The sequence below is a fragment of the Sorex araneus genome, chromosome 10, assembly GCF_027595985.1.
Source record: "Sorex araneus isolate mSorAra2 chromosome 10, mSorAra2.pri, whole genome shotgun sequence".
Classification (NCBI taxonomy): domain Eukaryota; kingdom Metazoa; phylum Chordata; class Mammalia; order Eulipotyphla; family Soricidae; genus Sorex; species Sorex araneus.
Genome location: NC_073311.1, coordinates 6796771 through 6816634, shown reverse-complemented (window position 1 = coordinate 6816634; position 19864 = coordinate 6796771). Strand labels below are relative to the sequence as shown.

Below are 19864 nucleotides of genomic sequence, written 5' to 3'. Positions count from 1 at the left end.
TGTGGTGTGTCGTATTTTGATTTAATTTTTAATTTAGCTACTTCAGCTGCCATGACTCTATATAGTTTTTGTAAAGTTAAGGTAACAAGCCGCTTTTCCCATTTTTGAAAACTAAATTGACACTCTTACAGCCTTTTACTATAAAGTTTTAAATGTATATTTTCTATGCAGAGTTTATATAAACCAATGCTAAAATGTTCATAGTACTATTTTTTTTCTTAGGGGTAGTTTATATTTCTGGTTCATGTGAAATTAAGGTCTTCATTACTATCTTAGGATGGTTTGCTTTTCATTTTCCAAGTATTGATTAAAAGCCCAATATTTGGGCTGGAGCAGTGGTACAGGAGTAAGAAGGACACTGGCCTTTCCGTGCAGCTGGCCCAGGCTCAGAGCCAGCACTGCCTGCCAGGAGTGGTCCCTCGGCACAGAGCAGGAGTAAGACCTGAGCAGTGCTGGTGTGCCCCCCATCCCCATCCACCCCCCGCCACACACACACACAAAGCCCAATGTTTTCCAGTGATGAGACAGTGCTGAGGTGGGTTACAGCTGTTGTTCCCTCATACACTCTGCCAGGAGACGTGTGTCTGTCATGTCTTCAGCTGCTGTGTAGGGCATGGGATGACAACTCTCTGTGTGTCAGGCGAACGTCTCCTTGGACTTCCTGGACTACAAGACCAATTCCGAGCCTTTCTTCATGATGATCTCCACTCCTGCACCCCACTCCCCATGGACTGCCGCCCCTCAGTACCAGAAGGCCTTCCAGAACGTCTCTGCACCACGAAGCAAGAACTTCAACATCCACGGAACGGTAGCGTCCCCTGACTCTTGAAGGAAGCCACTCGCAGTACGACTAGCTGACAGACCTGGCAGAAGCCTCAGAGCCGTGTTGCTGGCCTTCCCTCCAGATCTCCTGGAGTCAGTTCCCCTTCTCTCTGCCAGTGTAGTATCCACCGGCTTCAGTAGCCAACACCAGGTTCTTGCCGCAGGTCCAGTGAGTGGCTGGAGAGTATAGAAAATGTTATAGAAAAATCTTCCTGCCTGCAGGCTCTCCTTAGGACAGTCTGTGCTCCTTCCTGCTGGTGCAGGTGTTGCTCAGAGCTGACTTGGGCCTCAGCACCTCCTTGCCCTCACCAGGCCAAGGCATGGAAAGAGGAGGGATGGTGCAGCTCACTAGGAGGGAGAGTTGGATGGAGAAATAAGCCAATAGGGGCATGTAATTAAGGGCTATAACTTAAATATGTGCCTCACATGCCCAGGGGACCCAGGGCTGTCTACTTACTCAAAGGCAGATGCCAGGGCCTGGAGCGATAGCACAGCGGGTAGGGCGTTTGCCTTGCATGCAGCCGACCCGGGTTCGATTCCCAGCGTCCCATATGGTTCTCCAAGCACCGCCAGGAGTAATTCCTGAGTGCATGAGCCAGGAGTAACCCCTGTGCAGCACCGGTTGTGACCCGAAAAGCAAAAAAAAAAGGCAGAAGCCAGTTACTGTCTCCTGCCCTTCACCCAGGAATCTCAGTTGCTGTGATTTAGTCTTAGACTCAGCACTGCTGCTTCCTGGCTCAGTGACTGAACCCTGAGGACGAGGCCTGACTTCCTTCTGTGTCTAAAGTGGGAGCTTTTGCTCGCTCATGTGACTACTGTGTGGATTAAAGTAGTTAGAAACTTCTAGCAGATGCCTGACACATACATGGAGGTGTTGAGCGTCATAGTACAGCTGGGTTAAGAGGTAAGTAAAGCTGAGTGAGCTGGGTTTCAAACTAGAGGACCATTCGCAGACTGTCGCAGAAAGAGGCGAATAGACTTTCCCTGACCAGGTAAGTTAGGAACTTTAGATTAGAGCAGGCTCCCTGCGGGGGTTTCATGTTCAGTTATTTATGGCCCAGCGTGCATTTCCAATAGACCGTGTGCTGTGTAACATTTTCCACATGCGCGCAGTTTGGAAGGTCTCTGCTTAGGGCGTTAGGAGTAAGCAGGATGGAATTAATGGCTGTCTGTGTTAATTCTGGAATGTTTTTATTTTGAAAAACGTGATTTTATTTAAATAAGGAGCGGGGGAGAGAAGCCTCCAGATTTAGACATCGTTTTAAGAAGTTGCTGTGAGGAGATTTCCCCTCGGACTTCACTTGGGGTGATAGTTGTCATGGATAGGAAACTCAAGGGAGTGTATCTCATTTTAACCAGTACCTTTTTTTGCTAATAAGCATTACTGACCTTTTTTTTTTTCTTTTTGGGTCACACCTGGCAATGCACAGAGGTTACTCCTGGCTCTGCACTCAGGAATTTCCCCTGGCGGTGCTCAGGGGACCATATGGCTATCCTCTTCTCCCCCACGGGAGGGCGGCTCAGCCAGTGGAGGGAGATGGCTTCGTGGTTGAAGCGAGTGCTTTGCCCGTGTGGGGTCCAGATTTCATCCCTGGCACTGCATTGTGCCCAGTGACTGTTGGAAGCAATCCTCGAGCACTGCCAGGTTTGACATAAAACCCAAAAAAAAAGAATCAGCAGTAAAAATCAACAAGTGAGTGTTGGTGTAAGAAAATCTTTTATAAACATGGGGCAAAAGGAAGCAATGGGAGGAGAAAGTCTTAGCTTGAACGTGTTGGGTGAGAGAGTCAGGGAGATGGCGTGGTGGCTGGAGCATGCTCTTTGCAGGCTGAAGTCCCAGGTTTGATCCCTGGCACCTTGTGGTCCTCCCAGTACCCAAAAAACAAATGACAGTCTACAAACAAAAACAAGTTGAAGTCAGTTGCTTCCTTTTTCTGTTGTTGTAATGAATCTTTCATTATGTACTTTGGTCGTTTGACTCGATAATGACTTTTTTCCCCTTTAAATTTCAGAACAAGCACTGGTTAATTAGGCAAGCCAAGACCCCAATGACGAATTCCTCAATCCAGTTTCTAGATAATGCGTTTAGGAAGAGGTGAGCACTGCTACTTCCTCAGCTTGTGAGATCTTTGAGTGTGCCTGTGAGTGGGGGCTTAGCACGTGGGAATTGCCTCTGAGATGGAGTCAGAGGGCAGGACAGCAAGTTGGTGGGCGAGACCTTGATACGGGAGCCTGCTGCCTCTGTGCAGGCAGATCAGGTTGTCATCAGACCTTGTACAACCCTTTTTATTACTTATTGGAGCTTGTTGCAAACAGAAGTGTTAGTGTTAAAAGCTCCTACAGAAAAATTCACTCACAGATCAGCCTTGTGTTTGCACAAGGCCCAGCGGTGTGCACCGGTATTTGCTTGTGCTAATATTTACCAAAATTTTGCTTTTGCTGCTTGAAATTTCCACTAGCTTCTTTTAAGATCAGTTTTTAAAACTCCATTCATGTCTCTTACGCATCTGGTGTAGATGGGGCGGGGGGTGGCATGCCTGCTTGACAGGGCAGCTGGTAGTGACCGCGGACCTGCAGGCCGTGTCGGTCTCAGCGCTTGACACTGCTGCCAGAACGGAAGGAGCCACAGACAGCACAGGGGCGAGCCAGCGTGACTGTCCCAGCAGAGCTTCCTGAAACTCGCCAGGGGATTGTTACTTTGCAGATATGCAAGATGAGAGTTTTCCAGAGAGTTGTGTCACTGTGTAAATTTACTTAATGTGGTTGATCTGCACACTTAAAAATTGTTAAGATGGAAAAAAAAATTGTTAAGACGGTGAACTTTATGTCAGGTGCTCTTTTTTTTAACCCCAGTTTTAAAGCAGTAGCCACACCAGTATAGTGGGTGAGCTCACCCTTGAGCGCTTGCTTGCCAGCCCCCACTTCAGACCGTTAAACACTGCTACTTGGATTCATCTGTGTGAACAGCACACAGTTGACAGCTGTCCTTTCAGTGGTGGTCAAAAAAAAAAAAAGCTGGTTATAAAGAGTTTTGATTGGGGGCCAGGGAGATAGACCAGGGGCCGGAGCTCATGCCCGGCGTTACACAGGGCACCTGGGCCCAACCTCCAGGACCCAAGCACCACCAGGCATAGTCCTGGGGGTCACCAGCACAGCCGTGGAGGCCGACCCTCCAAAAAAAGACATCATTAATTTTTGTGGATATGGTTAAATTTGGAACCAATTTTCCTGTTTTCCAGTGAGAGATCGGGGAAGGCAGTTGCTGCATGAGCTTTGAGGGGGAGTGGTTTTGAGTTGGGGCCACGCCTGGCGGTGCTCAGAGGCTCAGGCCGCCCTGCTCAGGCCCCTGCTCCGTCACCGCACTGCCGCGGATGGAACCCGGGCTTCCCATATCCAGCACTCGGAGGGTCCAGCTCTGACCCTCCTGCCTCAAGGGTTTGTTTTCGTTTGAGGGTTTTGTATTTAGGTTTCTGGTGGGGAGGAAGACAGGCCAAGATAGCAGCACTTGAGCCATCAAGATCAATTGTTCCGCTCTGTCTTCATCCAGGTGGCAAACTCTTCTCTCGGTTGATGACCTCGTTGAGAAATTAATCAAGAGATTGGAGTTCAATGGGGACCTCAACAACACTTACATCTTTTATACCTCAGACAATGGCTTTCACACAGGTAAGGTAGAGGAGGGGGAGACACAACACTCCCTCAAGTGCCTCTCCCCTTTCACCCATCAGCAGCACCTCCGGACCAGGACCAGAGTGGGCGATGTGCTCTCAGGATCCCACTGGTCGGAGGACTACTCCCTCCCACCCATCGTTTGCCATTCTGTATCCTGCGTTACTAGGAGTCAGGAACAGACAGTAAACGTGATGGGTTGGAGGTGGGGCTTATGGAAATGCAAGAAAATCACCCCCATTTTAAGGCCAAGTTGGCCCTAGTGAATTAGGGATGAATCTCCGGCTAGCATCTCGAAGGCACCATCTCATCTCCCCTCCGAAGCTCTCCGGGCAAGGGTCTGCTGCGTGCTTGGGTGGGCAGTTCATGGGCGAGACATTTTATATGGGGAAGACCACAGGAGGGTGTCATGGGGAGAGACAACTTCTCGCTCAGTTGTGAGCTTTGGGTTTGTGGTTTTGCTCTTTGTGGGAGGAGGGCCTTCAGTGCCAGGGACCCAGGGTGGCAGTAGGGTGGGAGGGGAATCCATATGCTGCAGCCTTTGGGCTGTCCCTTCAACCTGGTTTTGTATTTCTGAAACTGCACTACCCCGAATCCTCAACACTGGTCCTTTCTCCTTGGAGCTTGCTTCTGTAGCAAACACAAGTGTTTTTCTTTTTCCCCATCTGTGAATGTCCACTTGAATGCAATAACCTGAGTGTTGTTTATATAGAAACAGGTAGAACATTAATGCATTGTTGTGAGTATTTTTAAACATTCCAGGTAGAGACTAAAAATGTAACCCTTATTATCCAGCCTTTATTTCTTGGCATGTTGATATTTCCCTTTCTCCTGTTTTTCTTTCTTTGCCCAGTTTTCAGAGACATCCCAGGTCCTGTGATTTCCTGTACATCAGTACTTAATTATGTATCTGATGAGAGGTTTTATGTATCTGGACCTATACAAAATCCACACAACACCCTTTGTTAGGGTGTTTTTGTTTTGTTTTGTTTTTTATGGCTTTACTATTGACTCTGCACTCAGGAATTACCCCTGACGGTGCTCAGGGGACCATATGAGATGCTGGAAATCAAACCTGGGTTTCTGTGTGCAAGGCAAACACCCTACCTGATGTACTGTTGCTCCAGCCTCAACTTTTTTATTTTTTGTCTCTTCTAAGGGCATTTTTCACTAATTGACTAGGGTGAAAATAATTTTTTCTCCTTTAAAATGTGCCATATTCTGGATTTGACTAATTGCTGCCTTGCAGTGCCTTAATTTGTTTTTTCACACTCAGCATTTCCTGCAGATCGATAGTTAAGTTTAGAGTCCGGGTAGAATTCCCACTTTCCAAAACAGGCTCCTGGTGATGCTGCGGTGACCTCCTGCACCTGGTGCCTGAGTGACGCTCACTGGGGATGCATGTCCTGCTGCGTGGAGCCCACACCCTTCCTCTGGCCTCTGTGGCTGTGGTGTCCACTGATTACTGTTGCTTAACTCTGTTCTTCCTTTTGAATTTATTCACTGGAATTTCCCTGGAAGAATTTCTCATCAACTGAATGTTTTGAAACGAGCTTTATTTAGGAAAGAACAGGGTTCAATGTTCCCCCCTCCACCGCCGCACCCCCCATAAAGTAGCAGATGTAGAGTAGCCTCATTCCACTGTGATCAGGTCATACATTTGTTTGTCTGTGTTTTTGCACTTGATCCGGTGATTGGTTCATACATTTGGGTTTTTGTTGTTATTGTTTTGTTTTGGGGCCATACCCTGCTTTGTTACTACATACCAGTAGTTACTCCTGGCTTTGCATTCAGGGATTACTCCTGGCGGTGCTCAGGAGATCATATGGCATGTCAGGAATCAAAACCGGGTTGGCCAAAATACAGGTCAGCAACATACAAGGCAAACGCCCTACCCGCTGTACTTTGACTCTGTCCCCGAGTGTTACACCTTTGATTTTATATTTTATGACTCTCTAGTCATTCTGCTGCACTTGGTCCATCTTAGACCAGGTAGTCCCCCAGGCATTTATTTAAGGGAAATGGACTCACTGTTGCAGCTTTCTGTTAAATAATCGAATAGAACAAGTTGATTTCAGCTGTGCCATTGGTTGCGCGAGTCACTCTTCCCTTGGTGCCACCTTTACCCTGTATGTTTTGTTTTCAGGACAGTTTTCTTTGCCAATAGACAAAAGACAGCTGTATGAATTCGATATCAAAGTTCCGCTGTTGGTCCGTGGACCGGGGATTAAACCCAATCAGACCAGCAAGGTAGGTGTGTGCCCCTGATGCTTTGGGCCGACAGCACTTCATCCTCCTGTGTGAAGGCTGCTGGCAGCTTAATCGAGATCTGAAAAATGTGACAAAAAGCTGGAAACATGACTTTGTTTTCTTCTATTGGGGTTCACATCCAGCGGTGCTTAGGGACTACAGAGCGTGGTGTGGTCGTTGGGGGTAGCTCCTGGGGGTGCTCGGTTGGGCACGCTAGCCTGTTAGCTCTTGCGCCATGGTTTTCTGCTCAGGGTTCCACCTCAGCAGCCTGCGGTGCTGGTGGGAAAGTGAGGTCCCTGTGCCGGGGCAGACCGGGCCTTTCGCACTCTAGGCACTGTGCCACTTGAGCTGTGTCCCCATCCCTGGTTTTTTGTTTTTTAAAACCCCAAGCCAAGGCCGTGAGCTGTGCTCCCTCTCTTACATTCCCGTCCCATTGGCATGAACAGTTTTTACTTGGCCTCTAAAACTAGACCTTGAGCCGGAGAGAGAGTACCTAGGCTAAGGTGCTCGCCGCACACATGACTAACCTGGGTTTGATCCTCAGCGCCACATAGGGTCCCCCCAAGCCCCGCCAGGAGGAAGCCCTGCACACAGCTGGGTGTGTTCCCCAAGAAGTAACAAAGCAAAGCCTAAAGGACCTTGACTTTGCCCTGGAGCTGGGATGCCCCCACCAGGGAATCACCTAACTTCTGCCTCTGTGAGGAAGAGGACCAGCAGTGCTTGGCAGTGCCCCGAAGGTTCGGAAGAACTCTCGGCCTGGAGCAGGAAGCCGTGCCCTCTCCTTCCCTGCAGGGTCCAGTGCTTCTTCGAGGACGTTGCTCTGGGGCGCTCTGCCGGGCAGCGTGCGGCCCCACTATGTGCGCAGGTCGCCTTGGAGTCTTGCGAGAGTGCGGGTCGCGCTTCTGTCTCTGATCAGTCCCGGGGGCTGCCCCGTGGCAGGAGGAGGCGCCACTTCTGAGGAGTGAGCACTCACTGTGTGACGCGCAGTGCTCCTCTCCGAACCGTTCCCGAGAGGTGTGTTAGCCCACCAGTGTGTTGCTGTCTCCCTTTGGTTCAGTGGGTTTTTCCACAGTGTTAGGTTTTGGTGCCTAACACGGGGTGATTTGTTCCGAGGTCTGTGGGTACCTGGTCCCAGACACAGAGCTCTGATGCTCCCTGGGGAGGACTGGGAGCGGGTCGGGGAGACGGCTCCAGAGACAGGGAGCCGAGTTCAGTCCCTGGTACTGCAGAGCCTCCGGAATGCCACAGGGGGTGCTTGCAAAGAGAGCAGAGTGCCCGCGGCCCAGGAGCTCTTCTCTTGCTTATAGCGTAGTTTCTGCCCCAGCTTTGTGGAACAAGAGTAAATCAGGGAGGGGGGAACACACAGTGGGGAGGGCACTTGCCTTGCACACAGCTTACCCTGGTTCAAGCTCTGGCACCCCTGAGCACTGCTGGGCATGATTCCTGAGCACAGAGCCAGGAGTACCTCATAAGCACTGCCAGGTGTGTGGCCCAAAACCCAGCAGAAAGAACAAATCTGTCATCTAAGCTAGAGTTAGAAAACAGACCAGACTTTCTGAATATATTGAGTACTTCTGTTTTATTTCTGCCTATTATATATGTCTAAAATAACATATTTTAACATACATGGCCCCCAGCGCCATGTAATCTCATCAACAGCCAAGATCCAGAGACTATAAAAAAAGCTCCCAGAAGAGAGCTATGCAATTTTCCCTGGAGCCCATAAGGCCCCGTAAGGATGATTAGAGGCTGCCCCAGAAGCCTCCGTCCCCCTCGGAGCGCCTGGCAAGCTACCGAGGATATTCCTCCCGCAGAGCGGAGCCTGGCAAGCTACCTGTGACATACTTGATATGACAAAAACAGTAACAGTAACAACAATGTGCTCTCTGTTCCTGGAGCGAGCAGATGCCATTGGGCTACACTAGCACACGACAAGGATGAATGAAGATGTTACTGGTGCCCGCTTGAACCATCGATGAATAGTGGGATGACAGTGACAGTGAAAATACCTAGCATTCACTTTTAGTTCTTTGATGAGATTATTTGCTGGTTTCTTGGAAGGATGAAGTGGCTGTTAAGTTTTTTTTTTTTTTTTACAAATCAATTTCCTGAGCCCAGAGAAGGAGTAGGGGAGCAGGGTGCTGGCCTTCCCCGGGCTCAGCCCCTGACTCCCGTATGGTCCTCCACGCCCTCCAGGAGTAATGTCCAAGCGCAGAGCCACAAGCAGGCCCTGAGCATAGCCAGGTATGGCCCAAAACCGAAGGAAAAAGAAAAGAAAAGGTTCCATTTCCTGGGCCCGAGAGACTGCAGGGGAAAGGTGTCTGCCTGCAGGTGACTGGCCTTGGCTCAGTCCCCAGCACCACAGGTGGCCTCCCGAGCCCTGCTGGCAGTGGCTTCTGAGCACCACTGGGTTTGGTCCAAAAACCTCCAAAAAACTAAATTTAAAATATCAGATTCCTCCATTTGAACTACAGTGGTCGACTCGTGTCTTTACACTTGATCCACAGGACCGTTACTCGGTAGCTGTTTGTTTTGATGGGGGTGGGGGGACAGTCAGCAGCTGTGCTCAGGGCTTATCCTGCTCTGCACTCGGGGATCACTCCTGCAGGACTCAGGTGCTGGGGATCGAAACTGGGTTAGCCCCTTGCAGGGCAAATGCCCAACCTGCTGTCCTGTCGCTCCAGCCCTGACAAGTACTAAGCCCTCTTGGGCTAGGTCAGCACCCTCCCTTGGACCCAACAGTGAGCCGCCAGGGAAGATCCCTTCTCCCTCCCTGTGTTGGGCTGCAGTTGTTGATGAAAGCCTGCGAGGTATTGGAGCAGAAACCTGGGCGTCAAGACGGTTTAGTGCTGCAGAAGTCTGTGAGCCAAGCGGCAAACGCAGGCACGGATTTGAGGCTGACCTTGTCTTCTCTGGGGGAAGGTGTCCGTGGTCGTGACCGCCTTCTGGGTGCTGAGTAAGCATCCTCTCCTCACCCTGACTGCCCAGGCTGTGCCCTCTCACTGGCTAAATGAATTGTCCTCAGGGGCTGTGCTGGGGTGGGGGGGCCTCCCTCCGGATCCCTGTCCCAACAGGGAGCAGGTGCTGACGTCATAGAGTGAGTGACAGAACCGGGACTGCAGCTTAACTGTGTGTGTCAGTCTCAAGATCCACGTTGCGTCTTCCCTGCTGTGCCAGCAAACATGGCCTGGGCTTTCGGCAGGTGCGGGGACAGTGAGCCGGCAGGGATTAATCATGTCCTGGCAGTGCAGTTGTCTTGGAGGTTCATAGAGTGAGGGGCGCAGGGTTGGACTTGGGTGTGATGAGTCGAGCCGAGCAAGAGCTGGCCAGTGGCCTGGTAGGGTGTTGTCTAGGAGCAGGGCCAGGCCGCGTTGGCTGCTGGGGTTGTCTCCTCTGGCTATTAGTGAACATACTCCTGGATTTACTGGCAGAGCCTGCCAGGGGGCGGGGGAGGCAAAGCATAGCAGGAGCACTTGGTCCACCTGACCCAGGGCAGAAGGAAGCAGGTGGGCCTTTGGAAGGCCAGCTTATTGCCCAGAAGATTCGGGTTCCCACGGAAACTGGGAGACTAGTAAGTGCAGATTCTCCGGCTAATGAGGTGAATGAAAGCTGGGCATGAGATGGGGTGGGGTGGGGCAGGGGACGAGGAGAGTGTTGTTTTGGGTCACACCCTATGGTACCCTGGGTGCTCCTGGCTCTGTGCTCAGGAGTCACTCCTGGTCGTGCTATGGGGTAATGAGTGCCAGGGATCACTCTGGGCTTGATCGCCGAAAGGGCAAGCATTTAATCCCTACACTGCTCTTTCCAGTCCTGGTTTTGTTTTTGCTTTTTCACTTTTTTTGACTTAATTTTTTAAATAAATTTTTCACTTTCCTTCCATTGCTCTTGTCACAGTGGCCAGAGACACATGGGAGGGCAAGGTGCCTGCGGGCTGGGGTGCAGGGGCACCCACACGGGGTCACTCGTTCACAGGCACCTCTGCGAGCTGCTCTGGGGCCACACGCGTGAGGTGCGGGCACCGGTGCTGTCAGCAGAGCCACTGGGCCCCGCCGGGCTTTGAGGAAACTTGCCTGGCTGCTGTGCTGGGAATGGTTTCCGGCAGCCTTCAAAACCCATCACATTTTGTGGCCAAGTTGTCACGCTGAGAAACTTTTTAAAGGACTGGTTCCCACTGGTGGTCAGCATTCCACCTTCAAGACGTTCAGAGTTGTCTCCTGTCTATTTAAAGTTAAACCTAATCTAGTGAACTTGCATCATCAATCGGGAACTCACTCTGTATGAAATCATTTCTTTCCATTTCTCTCACATTTTCTGACTCAAGGCCATCCCAAAGGAGTTTTTAAAACCTGGTCAGTAAATACCAGCATGAGCACAATAAGTCTGTAACTTCCCAGGGTCACACAGCCCAACCTTTACAAGTCCCTGTGCTTTAAAATGTCTAGAGTTGCATTTGCGTGTGTAGTGCAGCCTGTGGGGGTGATGGTGAGGGCCCTTTCTCCCATAAGGGAGGAGGGGAGAGCTCAGTGCAGATACAACAGAAACTCAGAACCAGTTGTGTTCTAGATTTTTTTGTGTGTGTTCTTCTAGATGCTGGTTGCTAACATTGACTTGGGCCCCACTATTCTGGACATTGCTGGCTTTAATCCAAATAAGACACAGATGGACGGGATGTCTCTTTTGCCCATTTTGGTGAGTATAAAACTCTTAGACAAGCTTGGACCAAGATTCTGAAATAAATTTCCAGATTGTATAAAGACTAAAGATTTTAAATTCTAAGAAAGAGTATTAAATTTGGGGAGCAAGGAATAGAATTTTTCTCTAGTGGAGGAAAGGAATTTTCTAAAAGAAAACATTGATTGTCCCATAAGTAAATGTGAGACTTCTATATCCTTCCTTCCCCCACACGGAACTCTTACTATAAACAAAGTGAGGATTGGTGACAAAATGAAAAAAAAGTTTGCAGCATTACGAAAAGAGGTAGTTAGTTGTAATAAATACGAGGTTAGAAAGCAACAATTATTGAGGTCTGCACAGGCTAGATCACATGCTTTGCATTGTGGAGCCCCTGAGCATTGCCCAGTGCTACCCAGCATACCGCCCCCCCAAAACTTCATCCCCTGCCCCCACACACACAAACCAAACACAGAGATAAAGATCCCAGGAGAAAACTGGGCAAAACATTTCACTCATAAAACCAGAGAGATAGTATAAGGGTTAAGGCATTTGCCTTTTATGCGGCGATCCTGGTTTGATCCCTGGCACTGCTGGTGGTTACTCCTGAGCACAAAGCCAGGAGTAGCCCCCAAGCACTGCCAGGTGTGGCCCCCAAGCCCCTTCTCCCTACCAAAGAATTATCAACTCATGGGAGAATTAGACACCCCCAGAGTAAATGCAGAAGATTATTTCATTGCTGATTGAAGAAATACTTAGCTGAAGGGAGTCTGTATTGCCTGCTGAACTGGCTAGGATTAATACCCAGATTTGTAAAAGTCTGAGAAAATGGAAACTACTCAGGTGATGCTAATTACTCTCTTAGGGGAAGGATCTCCCAGGAGCCCAATTTCAGAAGTTGTAGCAATTCATGCCTATGTTAAGTAGCACCATCTGGGAATTTGTGCTATGGAAATAAATTGATTCGAGGAATGTTTGAGAACCTACTATGTGCATGACACTGCATACAGTTACATGCAGGAAATGTTATCCATAGAATTACGAGAAAATTGAAAATGTATCCAAAACAAAATTTATTGGATTGTTGGGCAATTAAAACAGTAGGCTGTTAAGCATCCCTTAAAGATGTAGATCTGTGGAAAGATTCCTGCCACATATTATAGGGGTTTTGTAGCAGCATCTTTTCCCCGTTAAAAACTGTGAGGACCAGGTTGGAGAAATACCACGGCAGTAGGACGTCTGCTTTGCACGTGGCTGACCCAGGTTCGATTCCCAGCATCCCAAGCACCGCCTGGGGGTAATTCCTGAGTGCAAAGCCAGGAGTAACCCCTGTGCATCACTGGTGTGACCCAAAAAAAAAACAAAAACAAAACTGTGAGGATGAGGATAGAGTGCAAAGTTTAAAGCCCTTGTCTAGCATGTGACTAGGTCCAAATCCCCGCACTGCATGTGGTCCCCTGAGCATCACGAGATGTGACCTAAAAACCAAAGCAAAGTTCAAAGATGTACATGAATCTATTTAAGCAGAGGGAGGTATGGAGGAATCAAATCTAAATTGTTTTGCCAATGACTGAAGCCCTCTCTCAGGGATAAAATTATAGGTGGTTCTTACTGATTTATCTGGACCTATTACAATGTATTACAGTACATGACTTATGTAAGAGAACAGCTGCAAATCACATATGTTAATATGAGAAAATACCCGTGGGCCAGAGAGTACAGTGGTTAGGGCACTTGCTTAACACGCAGCTGACCCAGGTTCCATCTTCAGCGCCACAGGTGGTCTCCTAAACCCCACCATGAGGGGTCCCTGAGCACTGCTAGGTGTGGCCCAAAAACAGCAAAAAAAGAGAGAGAAATACCTATGAACCCCATTTAGTAATGCAGGTACTGCTAATACCTCTGAGTCGCCTCTTGTGTCATTGCCTGGAAATTATTATTTTCCTGAATTTCATGATTATTCCCTGTGGCTTTTGTGTTTCAGAATTAGCATATATGTATTTCGAAGTGAAGCTTGCTTTTTCAACTCTAAAAAATGACACCCTATGGATATACTATGAGATGTTTTCAGTTCGTCTTTGTTTGAATATTGATTCCTTTTTTCACAGCTGCCTAATGTCCCACTGTGTCAATGTGTCAGTGTGTCACAGTTTAGTACCTGCGTCTTGGTCGATGGTCACCTGGGCGGGAGCTGTTTTCTGCACTCCTGGTCGCATTCTGACGCGTGCCTCCTAATGAACATAAAGGCAGTTTCCAGTTCTTTGACTTTCTGCTCACTTTCAGGAAGGAGTGACTCAGTGACCCTTACTGGACATCTCTGTCCTTTAAACAAGCACCCATCTTGTGCCCAGAGTTCCCACTCACCTGCATATTCCCGTGCCTGGGGGCCAGGGGTGGTAAGGCCCGCTTTGCAAGACAGTGGGTCGTGGCCACTGTGCATGTTCATTTCTGCAAATACAACCAAGTTATTTCACACAGTGCTTGTCAGTTCCCAGGGCCGCTGGCAGGACACGCAAGTTTCTTTGTCTTTATGAAACCCTGGAGACAGTTTTTGAGTTTTTTGCTGATCTCATAGGTGAAAAAAGTTCAAAATTATATCCCCCACTTCCCACCACTGTGAACTTCTTCTAGTGAGATGAATCATTTTTCAGTAGTCTCAATTCACTATACAATTCACTAATTGTGTGTGGGGGGAAGGGGTGAAACGAGATTTCTACTGGAGCATGTTTAGAAAGATGCAGGAGAGAAAGGGAGAAGTACATATACGAAAGAGGACACAGGCTTCTCCAGAGTGGAAATAGCGAAGAAACACAGACAAGCAAGCAAGGTGCATGTCCCAGGGGGAGCACAGCCGACTGGAAGAGCAAGCCTGCTGTTCACTAGTTTAAATTTTGCAGTACAGTAGTTTAGGGCATATTTACTGGATAGTGCAACTAACCATAATCCAATTTTAGGACATTTTCACCACCCCAATACAATAAAACCCCAGACACTTCACAGTCCCTCCCCCAGTGGTCTCTGTCCCAGTGTCAGGTAATTGTTCATCTGGTTTCTCTCTTTATAGACTTACTGCTTTGAACTTTTCTGCGATTAGAGTCATGCATGTATGTAGCAGAGTGATAGTACAGTGGGTAGGGCACTTGCCTTGTATGCAGCTGACCCAGTTTCAATCCTGGCACCCTATACAGTCCCCCAAGCACTGCCAGGAGTAATTTCTGAATGCAGATTCAGGCATCAAGTGTGACCCATAAAACAAAACAAAACAAGAATCATAGTTTTCAGCGTCTTGTGGTTGGTTTCTTTCACGGAACACATTTTCAGGTGATCCACCTGGTAATGCGCACCAGGACGCCATGCCTTTTCATTACCAAACAGTAAGCAGTGTAGGAATATATCTCCTCCGCCACCTCCTGCGGCTCCGGGGGCCGCCGCTACTGCGGCCTCTCCCAAGCGCGGCCCTGGCTCGTGTGGGTGCCCAGCCCGGCCCCTTCCAGAGCTTCTCACCTGCCGTTCTTTGCAGAGCAGGGTGGTGCCTGCTGCGCCCCTGGCCCACTCCCACCAGGACGTGCAGGGCCCCTCGTGGGCGTCTGGAGACTGGCTTAGGGGCCCACACTCCCGCGCTCTGCCCCGCGCGCACACACACAGACGTTTCCTGCTGTTCGGGACCCCTTCACCCCATGTGTGCCCGCGTGAACCTTCCCCCGCCAGAGCCCGCCGCCGCTGCTGCTGCTGCCACTTCCCCCCAGGAATGTGAACCTTGAACGGGCCCCGGATGTCCATGTGTCTTCATCTGACCTTCTGGCCAGGTGCTTGCTAGCACATCCGCCCTGTTGGTGTTTAAACGGGTCCCCTGTGTGCTGGTCTGTACATGTCCTGGTGTGGGCCAAGGGCAAGTGTTCCTGCAGCATTTGGGAACAATACTGTTTCATCTGAACTCTTGGCACCTTACGCCGTGACCTCTGTTCCTGCTTAACTGTTTCCTCCCTTTACCTTCCTCACCTGCTACTCAGCAGTCAGCCCTGGGAAATCTCTGTCCATGCTCAGAGCCCTTGGCCACCCCCGTAAGGGCCCTTTGACACCAAGCCCAGCTCTCAGTTCCAGTCACACCCTGTGGTTCATGAGGAGCAGCAGGGTCGGTCTCCACGCTTCCCTTAGCTTTGGAGTCATGCGCGTCGGTCCTTTTTGAAGTCTGTGTGCCTTACAGCAGCCTCCTCTGCTCTTCCTAGAGAGGTGCCAGTAACCTGACTTGGCGATCAGACGTCCTGGTGGAGTATCAAGGAGAAGGCCGTGATGTCACCGACCCTACGTGCCCCTCCCTGAGTCCTGGAGTATCTGTGAGTAGTAGCTTGAGCTGGAGTCCACTGCTTTCTCCCTGGTGGCAGAGCAGGCCGCTGTTTGCAGGTGCCAGGTGATGAAAGCCTGGCCGCTGGGGCACAGCTCAGTGGCCAGGCTGTGCTCCTTTGCCAGCAGGAGGCTGGGAGCAGCCCCTGAGCACTGTCCAGTGCGGCCCATAAACCAGACCAGAAGCATAAAAATCTTGATCTCAGGGCCAGAGTGACACCACGGTGGGGCACTTGCCTTGCACATCTCCCCGGTTCAATACCCAACATGCCATCTGGTTTCTGAGGACCACCAGGACTGACCCCTGAGCACAGCCGTGTAGCCCCCCACCCGCCCCTCAAAAAAGCCTTAATCTGAGTCCTGCTCCTCTCTCACCTGACTTCTCCTGACTGTGGACAGAGGTAAATTCCGCAGTCCTGAAAGTGATGCCCCCGACATGTTATCAGTGTGTGCAGTCCGCATCCTAATTTCTGTAAAATATTTTTAATACCCTTTCGTTTCCCTACCCTTCCTGATAGCACTACCTTTCCTTAAAATATTGAATTTTAGGGGCTGGAGCGATGATAGCACAGCAGGGTAGGGTGTTGGCCTTGCACACGGCCGACCAGGGTTCGATTCCCAGCATCCCATATGGTCCCCTGGGCACCACCAGGAGTAACCCCTGTGCATCGCCGGGTTCTGTCGAAAATACCTTCATTTCTGCCCATTTGTGTACCCAGCTTGGGTCTACCTGCCTGCCCCCGTAGCAGAGCTGCCTTGTCACTGTCGGAGAATGGCCCTCACTTACTTCAGAATCCCCTTCCAGCAATGTTTCCCCGACTGCGTGTGTGAGGACGCCTACAACAACACGTACGCGTGCGTGCGGACGCTGTCGGCCCGCTGGGACCTGCAGTACTGCGAGTTCGATGACCAGGAGGTGAGCAAGAGCGCCTGGGGGAGAAGTTCCCGGGCGCTCCCCGTCCACGCGGGCTGCAGCTCCGAACCTGCACGTGGCCTTCCTTCCCTTAAGGGAAGAATCAGGTCCAGGGGTGCCGCCTCATGTGCTTACGGGAAGGAGCCCACCCTGAGCCCGGCAGGCCCATGTTTCCTTCCCCCATGGGCTGGGAACTGCTGTGGGTGCAGGTGTTGCCCCCCACGAGTGGGGAGGGGCCACACTGGCAGTGCTGAGGGCCCACTCCTGGCTCTGCTCTCAGGAATCCCATGGGATGCCAGGGATTGAGTCCCGGCCTGCTGCGTGCAAGGCAAGGGCCCACCGGTGAAACACTCCTGGTCTGCCTGTGTCCCTCCGGTGGGCATGCGAGAAACTGACCTCTGTGCTAGTGAACGCTTCCTGCAGTGCACTGACACAGAGCAGGGCCTGCACTCACCGCAGCAGGGTCAGACACGGGGCGAGGCGGGGCCAGAGGCAGAACCCGGAGCTGTGGCCTTGGGAAAAGGTGACTTCTAGTGAGCGAGGTGACCAGAGTGCAGGGTCAGAGGTCACAGCCAGTCACTGGTGGCATCGTACTTTCAGACTGCAGGTCTCACCAACCCCTGGCGCAGATGTCCACCACCGTGCTGCTCAGATGGCGCTGACCTCCGGCAGGCTCCGAGTCCATGTGGGCAGCAGGCCCGGGGCGTCCCCCTGAGAGGCAGTAGTTTGGTGACCTCTAACTCATCAGCAGCTGCCTATAACTGCAGAATCCACCGCCTGGTGGCTCACTGCCTGCAGTGGCTGTGTCAGGAGTTGGAGTGTTGTGCAGTTCCCTCCCTCCCGGTGTTAGTGTTGAACATTCAGGCGTGCAAACAGGACCCGTGCGTCCCACCTGTAGAGCGTGGGCCCGGCCTTCCAACCACCGTCTGCAGTAGGCCTGCAGCTGTCTTGTTTCTGAGACTTCGGCAATTATAGGGGGTCCTGTGTTCTGCTCTCCCCTAAAATTCCAGTGGGCGATGCATGTCTCTGCCCTCTGCACCCTCCTGACCACCAGAAGGCCCTGGGTATGGAGGCCCTTTCCAGCATTTGGGACACCAGAGCTGTGGGGACCCCTTGCCCTCACCCCCCAAACAGAGGCTGTGCCATCTCCAGCGTTCAGCCCCTGGAGGGCTCCCGCCCATGTGTCGTTCTCATCTCCACCCTCCCCATGTGGAAACGATCGCTCGAGTGTCCTTCAGCTGTAACCTTGCTCTGTCCTGTCCTTCCGGTCCTGTAGGTGTTCGTGGAAGTCTATAACCTGACTGCAGACCCGCACCAAATCACCAACATTGCCAAAAGCATAGACCCAGAGCTTCTAGGCAAGATGAACTACCGGCTGATGATGCTGCAGTCCTGCTCCGGACCCACCTGCCGCACTCCAGGAGTCTTCGACCCTGGGTGAGCACTGCTTCCTGGAGCCCTTGGCTGTGCTCTCTTGCGGCTGTGCTGGGGGGCTGGCTGGGCTCTGTTGCCTGTGGCTCTGGGGCCACAAGCCCGTCCTGAGTGTGGTGCTGGGGAGAGGAGCTGTTAAAAACCCTCCCTCGAACCCTGACTGTGTCCCAGAGCTGCAGACTGCTCCCCCACACCACAGGACTTCTCCGCCAGCCTTCCCCGCCTCGAGCCTTCTTGTGGTGTCACGGTGCCATTTGATTGTACTGGTGACACTTGGGGCCACTTGAAAATAACCTGACCTAAAAAATAATGAGAAGGAAGTTTAGAGAAGACCCGACCTTCCCTAACCCTTCCCAGGAGCCCAGCCTCCGGAGGTGTGGCTGTCGCTAGTTGGGGGAGTGTATCTGGTGCCCGAGCAGCCGCAGGCCACCCCACGGGGAGGACGCGGGTCAGCACTGTGGGCGCCAGAGCTGCTGGCAGGTGGCCGGGCAGCGGTGGCTTGAGAATCAGGGAAATCAGACTTTGACCCGGAAGGGATTATTTCTGCCCTCCGAGGGGGAGAGGGGATGTCCTGACTAAAGCTGCTGGAAAGTTCTTGGTCTTTCTGGTGAAGAGGCTGCCCGGCCTTCTCGGCCCCAGTTGGAGGGAGCGCGTGAGCAGCAGAGGGGCTCCAGACCGGTTACTCAAGAAGTGTGACGGGGGCTTACCTAGCACGCGGCCAACACGGGTGTGATCTCCGGCATCCCATCTGGTCCCTGGAGCACTGCCAGGAGGGATCCTTGAGAGCTGAGCCAGGAGTAGCCTCTGAGCCAGGAAAAAGAATGTAATCCTAGAGTGGGGAGAGCATGGAAGGGCCCTGGGTTTGCTCCCCTCCCCTCCTGGCTCCCTGGAGTGGCCCCTGAGCCTCAGACCTGCTGGGAGGGGCTGCCAGCACCACCAGTGGGGCCCAAAACTAAAAACTCAGCGGAGCAGAAACGGGACCCTTTTGCTGTTAAGTGACAGGCAGTGGGCCCGGAACAACATGGGGCTGAACTGTGTGGGTCTGTTTGTCCCACCTTCCTGCACTTGGCTCACAGTGAGCACTGAACACAGAGGATCAGGGTATCTGGAGGGGGACAGTAGAAGTTAATCCTGAAAGTGTCTCCGGAGCACACCCTGGGATGGCGTGCATGTTGAGGGAGATGGACATTTCCTGTCGCAGCAGAGAGAGCATGGAGGGCACTTGCCTTGCATGTGGCTGACCCTGATTGGATCTTGGGCACCGCATCCTCCGAGTGCCATCAGGAGTGTTTGAGGGGAATTCCTACATCCTCCCCGCCACAGTCTTAATTGCAGGAAGACATTTTGGGGCTGGAGCAATAGTACAGCAGGTAGGGCACTTGCTTGACAAGCAGCACCACCAAGAGTCATCCCTGAGCACTGCCAGGAGTAAGCCCTGAGCACTAACCAGATGTGCCCAAAAAAAAAAAAAACAAAATCAAAGGGAAAGATAAATTAATTCTGGAGCTGGAGTGATAGATAGCACAGTGGGTAGGGCATTTGCCTTGCACGAGGCCAACCCGGGTTCGATTCCCAGCATGCCATGTGGTTCCCCAAGCACCGCCACGAGTGATTCCTGAGTGCAGAGCCAGAAGAAACCCCTGAGCATTGCCAGATGTGACCCAAAAAGAAAAAAAAATTCTGAAATCGTGGCAGGACTTTGGACAAACTCTAGACTCTTCCATAGTGGGAGTCCTGTTCAGATCTTGCCTCCTTTCAACCCGGCAT

General features: G+C 51.3%; 1 protein-coding gene across 1 annotated transcript in view; it reads left to right on the top strand.

Moving 5' to 3' along the window:
- GNS (glucosamine (N-acetyl)-6-sulfatase) overlaps window positions 1-19864 on the top strand; it is a 37879-nt gene that overhangs the window by 14912 nt on the left and 3103 nt on the right. Inside the window, exons 6-13 of the mRNA XM_004602640.2 lie at window positions 641-808; window positions 2835-2917; window positions 4370-4488; window positions 6638-6741; window positions 11329-11430; window positions 15639-15746; window positions 16559-16669; window positions 17943-18103. Of these exons, the coding sequence (XP_004602697.2) occupies window positions 641-808; window positions 2835-2917; window positions 4370-4488; window positions 6638-6741; window positions 11329-11430; window positions 15639-15746; window positions 16559-16669; window positions 17943-18103 (956 nt within the window). The remainder of the gene's footprint in view (window positions 1-640; window positions 809-2834; window positions 2918-4369; window positions 4489-6637; window positions 6742-11328; window positions 11431-15638; window positions 15747-16558; window positions 16670-17942; window positions 18104-19864) is intronic.